At 40.1% G+C, this 12,239-nt stretch overlaps 1 protein-coding gene across 5 annotated transcripts in view; it reads left to right on the forward strand.

Annotated features, from left to right (window-relative positions):
* LOC139121466 (TWiK family of potassium channels protein 18-like) overlaps positions 1-12,239 on the forward strand; it is a 124,007-nt gene that overhangs the window by 78,170 nt on the left and 33,598 nt on the right. For 4 of the 5 annotated variants that reach the window (XM_070686366.1, XM_070686365.1, XM_070686367.1 and 1 more), the window contains exon 2: positions 7,734-8,119. In XM_070686366.1, the coding sequence (XP_070542467.1) occupies positions 7,734-8,119 (386 nt within the window). Of the gene's footprint in view, positions 1-4,127; positions 4,435-7,733; positions 8,120-12,239 lie in introns of those variants that run through there. The other variant, XM_070686363.1, reaches the window with a different exon arrangement.

A 12,239-nucleotide genomic window follows, 5' to 3' on the forward strand; every position in this document is an offset into this window, starting at 1 on the left:
GTTTACGTTGTTTACCAAGAAACTGCTAATGTAGTTCGGGAAAACTCTAAAACTGATGACGTTCATCGTGCATATCTCGACGTTTACCGTGAAATATCACGGCTGATATTTTACGGTGAACGTCACTATAGATGTAGCAATATGGGCATGGGTATATGATAATACCACTTATCTTGAATTTATGCCAGCTGTCCGCTGTAAGCGAGGGCACAGCACGGCAGAAACGATCACGATTTACATGCACGCATAAGGAAACATTCCTCCCGGCTGAATGTTGATATTACGCTGAGGGAATTGGTTGCATCAGTATTCGCGTTGATATTTGCTATATGTCTCCGGGGAGAAAATATTGACCGGTGACACTATAGTGTTACAATCACTCCAAATACTTAAGAAGTCAGACAGATCGATTTCCAGTGTAATCCTTGTTGGTATTTCTGAAAATATTATATCATAAAACATTGTATCAAATATGATTTATCTTCTAATAAGTTTGTGGAATAATTCTCCCTTTGGCTGCGTAGCCGTACTAAAAAAAAAAGAAATGTTTGTAACGAAGAAGTAGACTATGTATCTTGTCTTTCTGACAAACATGACCGTTTGTAGTTGGTGTTCTCTGTGGTTACAGTAGAATGCGCCTCGGGGACAGTAACAATATTCGTTCGGCCTATTACTTGTGGAGGCACATTTTGAAGCTTATGGATTGAGTAAATAAAGTTTTCACCGGCTTAGTTTTGTGAAAATCGGGAATCTTATCCCCCTCCCCCTTGGAGATAACCATAATTTTCACAATGACCCTCAACTTTTATTCTTAATAATGAAAGAGAATGATTGAAAGTTTGTTTGAGGAAAGTTTGAGCAAAAGTTTAAGTCTTTCATTTTCAAGGCGCAAACTACTACCTTTATATCATCATAACATCCACAATGCTCATAAAATTAATATATTAATTTTTCGTATAATGTCACACGAACGTTTCAAAGTCTTGGCAAGAATAATGTTTTTTATTCACGTTCAGTTTGCTTCGATTACATTTGAAAGTGAACTGTTTTATTGTAAAATATGTAAGAAGGATTACGTCACACTGAAAAAGCACATTTAAAAAAAGGTGGTTGGTATAAACACGGTCACTCAACAAATAGAACAAACTTGTGGAGTGACCGTGAAAAGGACTGACACCCTCAGAATCACCGCTAATGATGGCGATGGTGAACAGGTGGATTTCAATAGAAATCAGGTCAAGCTAGGAGAGGCGTCCTTCGCTGATTGTAGTGGTCAACAAGCCTGCGACGACCCTCAGTGCTTTCCTTGGAAAACGTGATCACAAATCAATGAAGCGTAACGCCGATGACTCAATGCATTGAATGAAAACAGAAAAGATGACACCAAGATGCTTCATATTCAACCATGAGAAAGTCTATTTCGATGAGCAAGCATCTCATTCCTTCTTGAATACTTCATTTTCCTCTGTGTCAGGCAACTTTATTGGGCGTCTGACCTTTGAGAGATCCATCAACACAGCTGTAAATTCTGGCGATTATTCAACCCTGGAAAGCTCGCCGGATGTCAAATACTTTTTGACTCAATACATGCAGGCAGTGTCTGTCGTTGACGACAGCGATAAACACAATCAAGCGAGATTCGAAGATGCATCAATTTTTAATGACATAGCTTTTGATGAAAAAGGGGCTACGACCTCTATTTCAAAACAATTTTTATCACTAAATCCCATTAATTAGCACGTAAATGACTCGGTAAATAACCGAAGACGCTCTAAAATTGCTTGCGTCATAAAGGTCAGTAGTCCCTATGGTTACTCACAATCGCACGTATTAATTACTGTAAAACCCGAACTTACAAAGTAAGCAATTAATCGAACAGCCGTAATATCGGACGCCAAAGGTAGACAGTCACAGTTTTTTCAGAAGTTTCGACACGTCGGTGCCTTTTGTCACAACGATAGTGGGCTGCCATTTTCTCACCTTGTCCGAGAATTCCAAGGACAATGAAGCGGACAAACACACCAGTGGCAAAAGGTGACGCACTGTTTTGCCTTGACTTCCACAGCTGTTATGCGCCGTACTCGAGCCAAACGATCGTTTTCATACTCATGGCAAGCAGAGACCAATACCCCTTGTTCCAATTTTTTGTTCATAAATGTAAACTTCGAAATTTCGCCGGAAGAGAAAAATATATATATATATATATATATATATATATATATATATATATATATATATATATATATATATATATATATATATATATATATATATATATATATTATATATATATATATATATATATAGGATAAAGCCCGAGTATGAGGGCTCTTCTGGTATAATAAAGTCCAACCCAACGATAAAATGTCGAGGCGCAGGCCGAGACATTTTATCGTAGGCTTGGACTTTATATACAGAAGAGCCCGAGTACGAGGGTTTTATCCGACTTAAAAACTATCGCCCCTAACTGATATATTTTCGTTTTCAATGTGTTTACGTCAACCGTCCCCTTTGTCAATGTAACATGTTTAGGACATGAATTAAAACTTTTATTTGTGAAATAGCCTTCCAATGTAATGGAACATCCAATAAATGCCCTGGGCACATTATATAAATGCCCTAGGGCACAGCAGATTTTGTGTTGCAGCTGGTTTCCGCTGTGTTACCTAATTTGAATATTAAAACGTACCAGATGTCTACAGAATATGACATGTTCACTTTTGATTGGACAGTACTTTACTACGGCGCTGTCATTCGTTTAATGGAATTTGGTGACCAAGGCTTTACGAGTAAATAAAATACCCTGAATTGAGCACTCTGATTGGTCAATCAACAGTAGATAGTTTTTAAATATATTTAAAAACTATCTACTGTTGATTGACCAATCAGAGTGCTCAATCAGGGTGTTTTATTTACTCGTAAAGCCTGGTCACCAAATTCCAGAAACGAATGACAGCGCCGTAGTAAAGTACTGTCCAATCAAAAGTGAACATGTCATATTCTGTAGACATCTGGTACGTTTTAATATTCAAATTTGGTAACACAGCGGAAACCAGCTGCAACACAAAATCTGCTGTGCCTTAGGGCATTTATATAATGTGCCCTAGGGCATTTATAGGATGTTCCATTACATTGGAAGGCTATTTCACAAATAAAAGTTTTAATTCATATCCTAAACATGTTACATTGACAAAGGGGACGGTTGACGTAAACACATTGAAAACGAAAATATATCAGTTAGGGGCGATAGTTTTTAAGTCGGATAAAACCCTCGTACTCGGGCTCTTCTGGTATATAAAGTCCAACCCTACGATAAAATGTCTCGGCCTGCGCCTCGACATTTTATCGTTGGGTTGGACTTTATATACCAGAAGAGCCCTCGTACTCGGACTTTATCCTATACAATAAAACGCTCTGCTATAGCATCGGGCACTGATATCCCACGGCGACCCTGTAAGCTTATATATATATATATATATATATATAATATATATATATATATATATATATATATATATATATATATATATATATATATATTCATTTCTTATAATAAGAGCCCTGTTGTAATTCTCCTTTCTTATTTGAGTGTAAAGCGGTTTACGGTTTCGCAGAACAAACTAGAAACGATAGATAAAATATTTGAAGTCGAACAAGTCAACCGTACAGCGTGTCCGGACAGTCTACTTTAAGTCTGCATACCGAATCGCTATCTGTTGACACGTATTAAAAAGTGCTATCGTTTTTTTATCGTCTGCGCCCAGCCTCCTTCCAACTAGGTCGCGACAGCTGTAACCTCACATGTATTCGGCGACATTGCGATCTGTTCTAACAATCCTCAGAATGCGAGACCGGAATAATTCACTAGCGATGGCACGAAACCCTGCTACCAAGATCACGACCAGGCCATGCATTGTCATGACAAAAACGGTTGTTTACAACCCCGGCTGCCGCAAAACACCTGTGTACATTAATAAAAGACTCCGCCATACGGCGTGACGTAATGACCTGCGAACACAAATTCGTCAGACGTTTTTAGAATGACTGTCAAAGCGCTGGTAATTCACTATGAACAAGCGGGCTAGGGAGGGATTTTTTTGTTGGACTCTTCAGCACAACCCCAATTAGTCCAGTCCATATATAAGAGTAGACAGAGCTAGGGTTGGGTATCATTCGACACTGTGACTACGCTGTGTGGGACACGATGGAAAGCGACAAAGTTTCCGACAAGCCGATAGAGTCAGATAAAGAGGACACCGAACAAACAGGTTCAGAGACAGGGAAAGATGTAGAGCGACCGACAGAAGAAGTTCAAAACACGGCGGGAGACAAAGTCAGTGAGAAAGAAATCGAGAGAGACGTAGAAGCCCAGGCGGACAAAGCGGGAAAGAACAATGAAGGGTATACCGGTAGCGACACAGAAGACAATGATAGGTATGGGTGGTGCGGTTTATGTTGGCATTGTCGCGTTGCGTAGCTTGCCCTATGGTTGGCCTGTTGGTAGAGAGGCGGTTAAGTACCTTATTTGATTCGCGTTTTTGAGACTACGTTATCATTAACTTACATTGCTCGCAGAAATAGCCGTTCCAAATTATGGTCTAAGGGATGGATCAATAGCATTGGAGGGGATAGTTCGAATGAGGGCATTCACCATTCGCTGGGAGTTCGCCGATCATACAACCCCCTCCCCGTATTCTACAATCTTTTCACTTATCATTCACGTCATATATTGTAGCAAAAGCATCAAGGGTGGGTTTTTCAATTAATATTAGCGTTGCAGGGATTTTTTAAAATATTTATAACATCCCTCAAAAAGTGTAATGGTCGATCCCTAACAATTCCAAGTGTCGATGAGACCGTGAACGTGTGTTGCTCTTTGCACATGACCACAAAAACTCGTGCTTGCGTAGAGAGTTAGGCCTGGTTTCCTTTTGATGTCACGGGGGAGAATCTAAAGGAACTGATCGTCAGAAAGCCGCAGTGTCAAGATTTTGAGGAAATCTTTCGACTTGGTCCATCGTTTCGACTTGGTTCATCGTAATTTGCAATCTCCATCTACACGAGAGAGCATCGCTATAGAATCACTGTTATTGCTTTAACTTCATTTTTGTCACTTGATTGATGGTGAAATTTGATTCTTTCTCATCACATATCAGGGTGTGAGATTGATTCTTAAAATAGCCGAAAGTCCTTGTTTACATTTTCCCAGGGGACAGCTTCAGGCCTCTGTTTCAGGTTACTTATAAGCCATCACAACACAAAAGTTCAACCTTAAAGTGTGCATATCGATGGTGCCATCATCATTTACAAATGTATATTTATAGCTCTGAAGATTTGGACAATAGGTACGGGCTCCTCCACGTCATCGTGATCGACTATCGTGTCGATAATGGTACATAGAAGCGAACACGAGAATATTTTCGTCATGCATTTTTTGAATAACTATCCTATTCTGTATGGACTGTCAGCACAAAATTTTCTTGTTTGAAATGGGACAGATCCAAGTGTCTCCCAGGAGGCACTGAACCAAATCTTGGGCAGATAATAAACAACGCTTACACGAGAAATGAAATCTAAAACCCCCAATCCTACTCGATATTAAGCACAGGGGAAAATGAATAAAATCAAACATTCTGTTTGTATCGAGGATAATATTTATTCTGTTTTAAGCAGTAGCCAAAACATGACAAGTATAGGAAAAGCGCGGTGAGTTACTTTGTAGATTGCTAAGATTTAGTCTTGACCTAAATTTGACATTGACACGGTCATTTAAAAAACTTGATGTGCAATCTATGAAATATATATTCAGAGGTCAAATTCTTCTTACTTGAAATGTCATAATTCCGCTAAGTGTGATCTCTGCGGATTGTCTTACCCTTAATCATTGCTAAACAAATTTAGCACTATTTCAGGACCAAGTGTTATCAGAATACGAATTTATCGTGCGATAATATTACCAATTTCTAAAAAATGAGAGAGAAAATAATTAGATAGTGAAAAATACTACCTTTAAACATGGTCTTTATTCTTCGGCAAACTGCTCACACATATGACTGTAAGCCGCCACCAACGCTATATATGCGAAAAATGCCGCCTGCAGTTTTATTTTAGCACGCAGTACCTTGAAGTAAAATCCCTGCAATTTTAATCATTAGATGCTGAACGCAAACAGCAGAAAGAAATGATTATGTCTGTTATTGAAATCCCCCAGACACGGCTTTCAAACGTGAAAGAGAGGGCGCATGCGTGCTGGCTCTGCAATAAAAAAATCACCTCGCTTGAAATCGTGCCATCTGATGATGAAGTACACGTTAAGCATGTGGAGGACACTTATACGTAGGTAATCGGTCAGTCACCGAATTTAGAAGTACTCCACACGCGCATACCAGGAAAAGGAGCGCAAGTGAAAATTTGTGGACACTTCACTTTCGAAAAGAACGAAAATGGTTTCCTTTGGGACCTCTGTCTATGTACCCGAGCCAAAACCCTAGCGATTCCCGGCGATTCTTGCGATGATTCGAACCGCTGCCTGAGGTGTCTAATACCTTGAACTCGTGTTTTTGGCCCCACTATTTTTGTTACTCATATACAGAGTATAGGTGCATTGTGGCGAAATTTGATGGTATCAGGCTATAACCGTCTGATACCATTAATAGACATTACCTGTGAGTTCTGATGTCTCCGCTCCGTCGAGCGAAATCAATTAGTCTGGGTAAAACACAAAGATAAGACAACCATGACGCTAACCCATTGTCGTCGTATGATGAACCCGCCTTTCATGAATTCAGTAAAATGTTGATATGATTTCCATTGCCTTCGTTTGAAAGTTTCTCTATTATTGTGCTTTCACGTCATAGGCGGGGGAGCAGGCTGTCATAACACTGCCCCAGGTTATACTGTTCGATTCGTTTGACTGTTGTGCTCCCAGGCGAACGTTCATTAATTGCATAAGAATGGAAGGAAGCATCAGCAAAGATGGGACTTTTGAAAAAAATGATTATGTGTAAACCTGCTAATCATCGGCGAGAGGGTAACCTTTGAGTCAAGACAGATCAAATTTCAGCTGACTGAAATTGAACATTATGTTACTTACACCTTCGATAATCCGAAAAAAAAGCCACGAACTGTGGCTTTTCAGATCTAGACAAGTCTTCCCGATTGTGAAATAAATTTAGACGCTTCATTCGATCGTCTTCGGGGATATCCTCTTGCCCTGTTGTGATGGCCTCCATGGCAACCGGCATATACAACAGATTGGTGATCGGAATGGGTGGGCCCATTCTTAACCTTGCACATGTCGATTTTGCGCGGAATCGTCATATTTATTGTTGAGCGCCCTTCGCGTTGATTGGTTACGAATAAGCAAAGACCTTTACATATATATTGCACATGGTGCAGAGATGTATAGTTGTACGGAGTGACGGCCTCAAATACCTCCCCGTCCATCGCACGTGAGCCAGTCAGAAACTGCTGGGATGCGGCTGCACATTGACAGACTTAAACCGCGACATTCGGTTTCCCTGTAACCGGTGATTGTAGGAGCAGACGGCCTCTCTGCATCGCCAACCGAACACGTATTATCGCAAAGGCACGTGTCTACTAACGTAAACGCACTCCCCTGTTCTAGTTTATCGCGTGTTACTGTAAGCTAGTATAATACGTTATCACTGTTTTTGCGTTTTCCTGTCAGAGAGCGCTCATCACTGACTGTACACTGTCGTCTCCATCAACAGGGCACTTTACCGGAACGGGCGGAAGCACTTCAGCATGGAGGATGAGAACACGAAGAGGAGATGCCGGTGTCGCTTCGGGCTGAAGTGTAAGTTCCTGGTGCTGACCATCCTCGTCATCGCATACGTCGTGGGCGGTGCCTGGCTCTTCGTCGGGCTGGAGCAAGAGAACCAAAAAAACCAGCAGAAAGAATTCGATGGCGCGAGGGAAAACTTATTCAAGAACTTGTCGGACATTCTGGACGGTTACGATGTGGATAACGCCACCAAGATTCACATCAAGAAATTGATAGACAACTATGTGGATCCTATGTATAAGGCCTCGGCACCGCTAATGTGGGATTGGACCTCCGGATGTTTTTTCTGTATCACAATCCTCACCACCATAGGTAATTCAACTTTTACCAAATTCTGTGATTCCCAGAAGTCTCCCCTCGGAGTGATATTATACACCTTGTAAAACGTTTCGCACATTTAGTATCAGTCAAACGACATCGGACAAATGATTCTTTGTGCTTAGTTTTCAGGGTTAAAATATATGACCCCATTTTCTTTTATTTCTTTTCATTCACGATTGGGTCTTTGGCGAAAGAAAGTACAATGCTCGGGCGCGTCTGCCGTTTCCCAGCATTGAACAGGTAGTGTGAGCGAGTTGAAAATAGAATACAACTATAAAGGCCGGGTATTGATGACTTTTGCATCTGCTACTGTTCTGCGTTCCAGAATACGAGGCTGCAGTGTGACGTGAATAGACGACCAGCTGACTGACCTCGCATGGTTGCATTTCAAATGCTACTATTAGGAACGAGAGAGAGAGAGAGAGAGAGAGAGAGAGAGAGAGAGAGAGAGAGAGAGAGAGAGAGAGAGAGAGAGAGAGAGAGAGAGAGAGAGAGAGAGAGAGAGAGAGAGAGAGAGAGAGAGGGGGGGGGGAGGGAGACAGACAGAAAGACAGACAGACAAACAGAGTGTGTCCACATCACAAATAACAAGATGTTAGCTTTATATATAGCATTGAAAGTTTTATTGCTAAATTTGCCGGGTAGAACTCAATTGAACTCTTCGCATAATGTCACCTACGCTGGCAAAGCGCCCATTTCATGTTTCTTCACCGTAAAACTTGTGCAGAGAATGGGTAAGACAGCCAGCTACATACACACCCTGACAGAGACACAGTCATCTAGGAAATCTCGAAGTCACTTGGGAATACCGACAGCATTTTCTTTTACGTTCTCCAAGATTTAATTTTCCTTTTGAAGAAACACGGAAGTCAATGGCTGATGCGATCACGCAAACGCGATTTAAAACAGCCCCAAAAGTGGGCGTTTTTTGTCCACGTCGCTGATTGAGACGTACCATAACACAGAGATTTTCACCGAATGGAATTCATATCTGACAACTCATGAACATGACATGTTTTTCGTAACATTAGTATCGCCCCATTTACCATTGCTGACTCGACAACACCAAAAGTGCTTTACAGAAATGATAAGGCAAAGGCAAAACTCTGACTCAATGACCATCTTTTCCAGTTCGATTCTAAGTGTAAGTCGGATATGTGTCTCGATTCTGAAGGGGCACGCGCAAAACGACTGCACGCGTTGATTTCGCATTTTTGTTGCTCTTGTCGAGGGTGGTTAGCTGGCATCGACCACGTCGAAAATGTCTTCGGATTTAAGAAACTAATCGTACAGTATTATTTGTTGGGTTATTTCTTTCGAAAAAGGTGACGTTAAAAGTATACTAGTGTGACATGTAAAGTTATGGAGCAGAGCAGGGATTACTATGATTCTACTCATCAGAACTGCACGAAGACGCTCGGGAGGGGGAGGGGCCGTGTGGTGAAGGAAACATTGTAGGGGTATTACGAGACCGTTTGAAAAGATAAAAACACAGAAAATGGATGTACGATTACACCTAGCCCCGGGACAGACAAAGACAAATACGAGAAGAAAATGAGATCGTTTTAAGATGCGCATTTCGCACGCGGGGATCAATGTTTCCGTGCCCAACGGGCTCGCGCGAACAGGAAAGCCGACGTTTTAGGCTCTTTATCGCTCTAATGAACTGCACGTCGATTGTAATACATCCTAGCTTCGTGAAAGTGTCACGCAAATATCCATGAGCATTACCCGATAAAAAAGAACATAAAATGCCATTTTTCCTTGGGAAAAGTAACGATTTCGTATAATTGAGATGTCTATCTGACAGTCTATACAAAGGAATGCATACAGTCGGTAAACACACACACCTATATATTATATATATATATATATATATATATATATATATATATATATATATATATATATATATATATATCTGTGAGTGTGCGTGTATGTATGTATGTATGTATGTATGTATGTATGTATGTATGTATGTATGTATGTATGTATGTATGTATGTATGTATGCATGCATGTATATATGTATGTATGTATGGGATAGATATATTGTCATATAAAATATATACCCATATCATCTCCCCTGTACCTTAGTCATTTTATACATATATTTTATCTGTAATAATAATTAATGACCTTTCCGACGTGATCGTATTTAGTTTCATTGCTCCGTCATTGCCATATTTCTGGCTGAGTTTTAGAGGTCAAAGGTTTACCCAACAAGCATCTGTTACGCATGTCTGTTTGTTCATGCCTGCAATAAGGAGGCTGTCAGGTGTGCAGGCTATTTTAGGCTTAAATGCTATCAATGTTCTCTCACCACACGAATGTTGTCCACACCCATATCGACGCGACGAAAAACCACAGAATAGCTTTCCGAAAAGCATTGTACGGTCACACGTCCGGGGCACAAAAACCCATACCTTTAGGTCCACATTGTAGAAATGTGTGGTATTAAGCATGGAAGCCTTGATTTAGATAAAGCTTAAAATTACTAATTATAATTTTAAACAAGATCGCTCGTGAAATATATTTTGTTGACCAGAATGAATCCTAGTTTACCTCTTAAATAGTCGTCCATTTACAAGCTCCAAAGATATCAGTTGCTCAATAACCTTTACCACATTTAAGAATGATGAGACAACATTCTTGCAGCACACACATACACACACACATACACACACACACACACACATATATACATATATATTTATATTTTATATTATATATATATACATATATATATATATATATATATATATATATATATATATATATATATATATATATTCGTGCACAGCTTCTCATTGTAAAGTACACGTGATCTCTACTTGTTCTCTCGTTTATCAGGTTGCTTGAATAACCGATGACATATAAACGATGACATAAAAAATAGCTTAACGTGCTTTTGAACTGTGCCGAGAAATTCAGTCGGACTGCTCTCTCCTTAGTGTCATTAACCGGTTTTTTATGCCAATAATTGACCCATCTTCTCGTCGTTATCTAGGCCAGCAGCAAAAGTAATCATAAAAGTACCTTTCTGATGGTTTTCCGACTGTTTACAAAAATATGTGGCTGCATATTGTTGTGGAAGGCAGTTAGCCGCGGCTTTTGTGTCCTTCTAGGCTTTGTCCTCTTGAATGGCCGACGCACTATTGCTTTCAAATAGAAATGGGCATAATAATGCAGGTATGCTGAATTTGAGGGTCGTTCGAACTTTTGTATTGCTTTACCTTCCATATTCAATCCACATTTTAAATTCACAGCCACGTAATATTGGTTTGTTTACGGATCTATGCTCTCCAACTTTCTGGTCGATGGGGAGACGATAGCGCCAAACATCTATACACATCATTACAATTTGATTTCAATGACCATAAATCATTCACATTCGTAGGTTTGAAGGAGCTTTGCGATACATATTTAACTATATCCTCTACGACCCTAAACTCACACATACATTTCTGTAATCGTGATCATGCGCACTTCCATGTTTCTGCTCATGTCCGCTCACGTAACTATAAGAGGCATAAACTGGTAATTCTTTCCGAGAGCACGAACTCGTCCCGTGGCATTGCTAAGGATTAGTTTAACCAAAGGGAGCAATAAATCCTAAATTAAAATCGGAATGAGGTCCGCTATGCATATAATTCGAGCATCAAATCTCTAAATAGAGAGAAAAAGATTGAGGCATTTTTCATTATGGTTAACTTTCGCTGCTGCTATGGCTGTTCTTTGCAGCTGCGCTTAGTCAAATGTGTTGATAATTTATCTTGTGGTAGCGACTTGCTTTGAGAAAAGAACGGAAACTTTTAGTATCAACCTCTTTGTCTTTTTTGTTCTCTGCGGAGAGCACTTAGTAGGCGGAAGAATTTAATTGTCAACGATTGCCCCTGAATTGTACCATCTCCACCTTTGTTTAATTCAATTTCTCTTGGAAATGACAGAGTCAGTGATTAACGTGTACGCACCCGAACAATGACAGTGACGTTGACTTTCCAAATGGACATCGATTTCACGTTGTTAGTCCGCAGACTTTATCAGTCTCATTGACTTGCACCGTTGACACAGAACAGATAAGAATGCTACAACTGTAAAGATAGTGTAAG

Source organism: Ptychodera flava, chromosome 21 (assembly GCF_041260155.1).
Source record: "Ptychodera flava strain L36383 chromosome 21, AS_Pfla_20210202, whole genome shotgun sequence".
In the NCBI taxonomy this organism is placed as follows: Eukaryota; Metazoa; Hemichordata; class Enteropneusta; family Ptychoderidae; genus Ptychodera; species Ptychodera flava.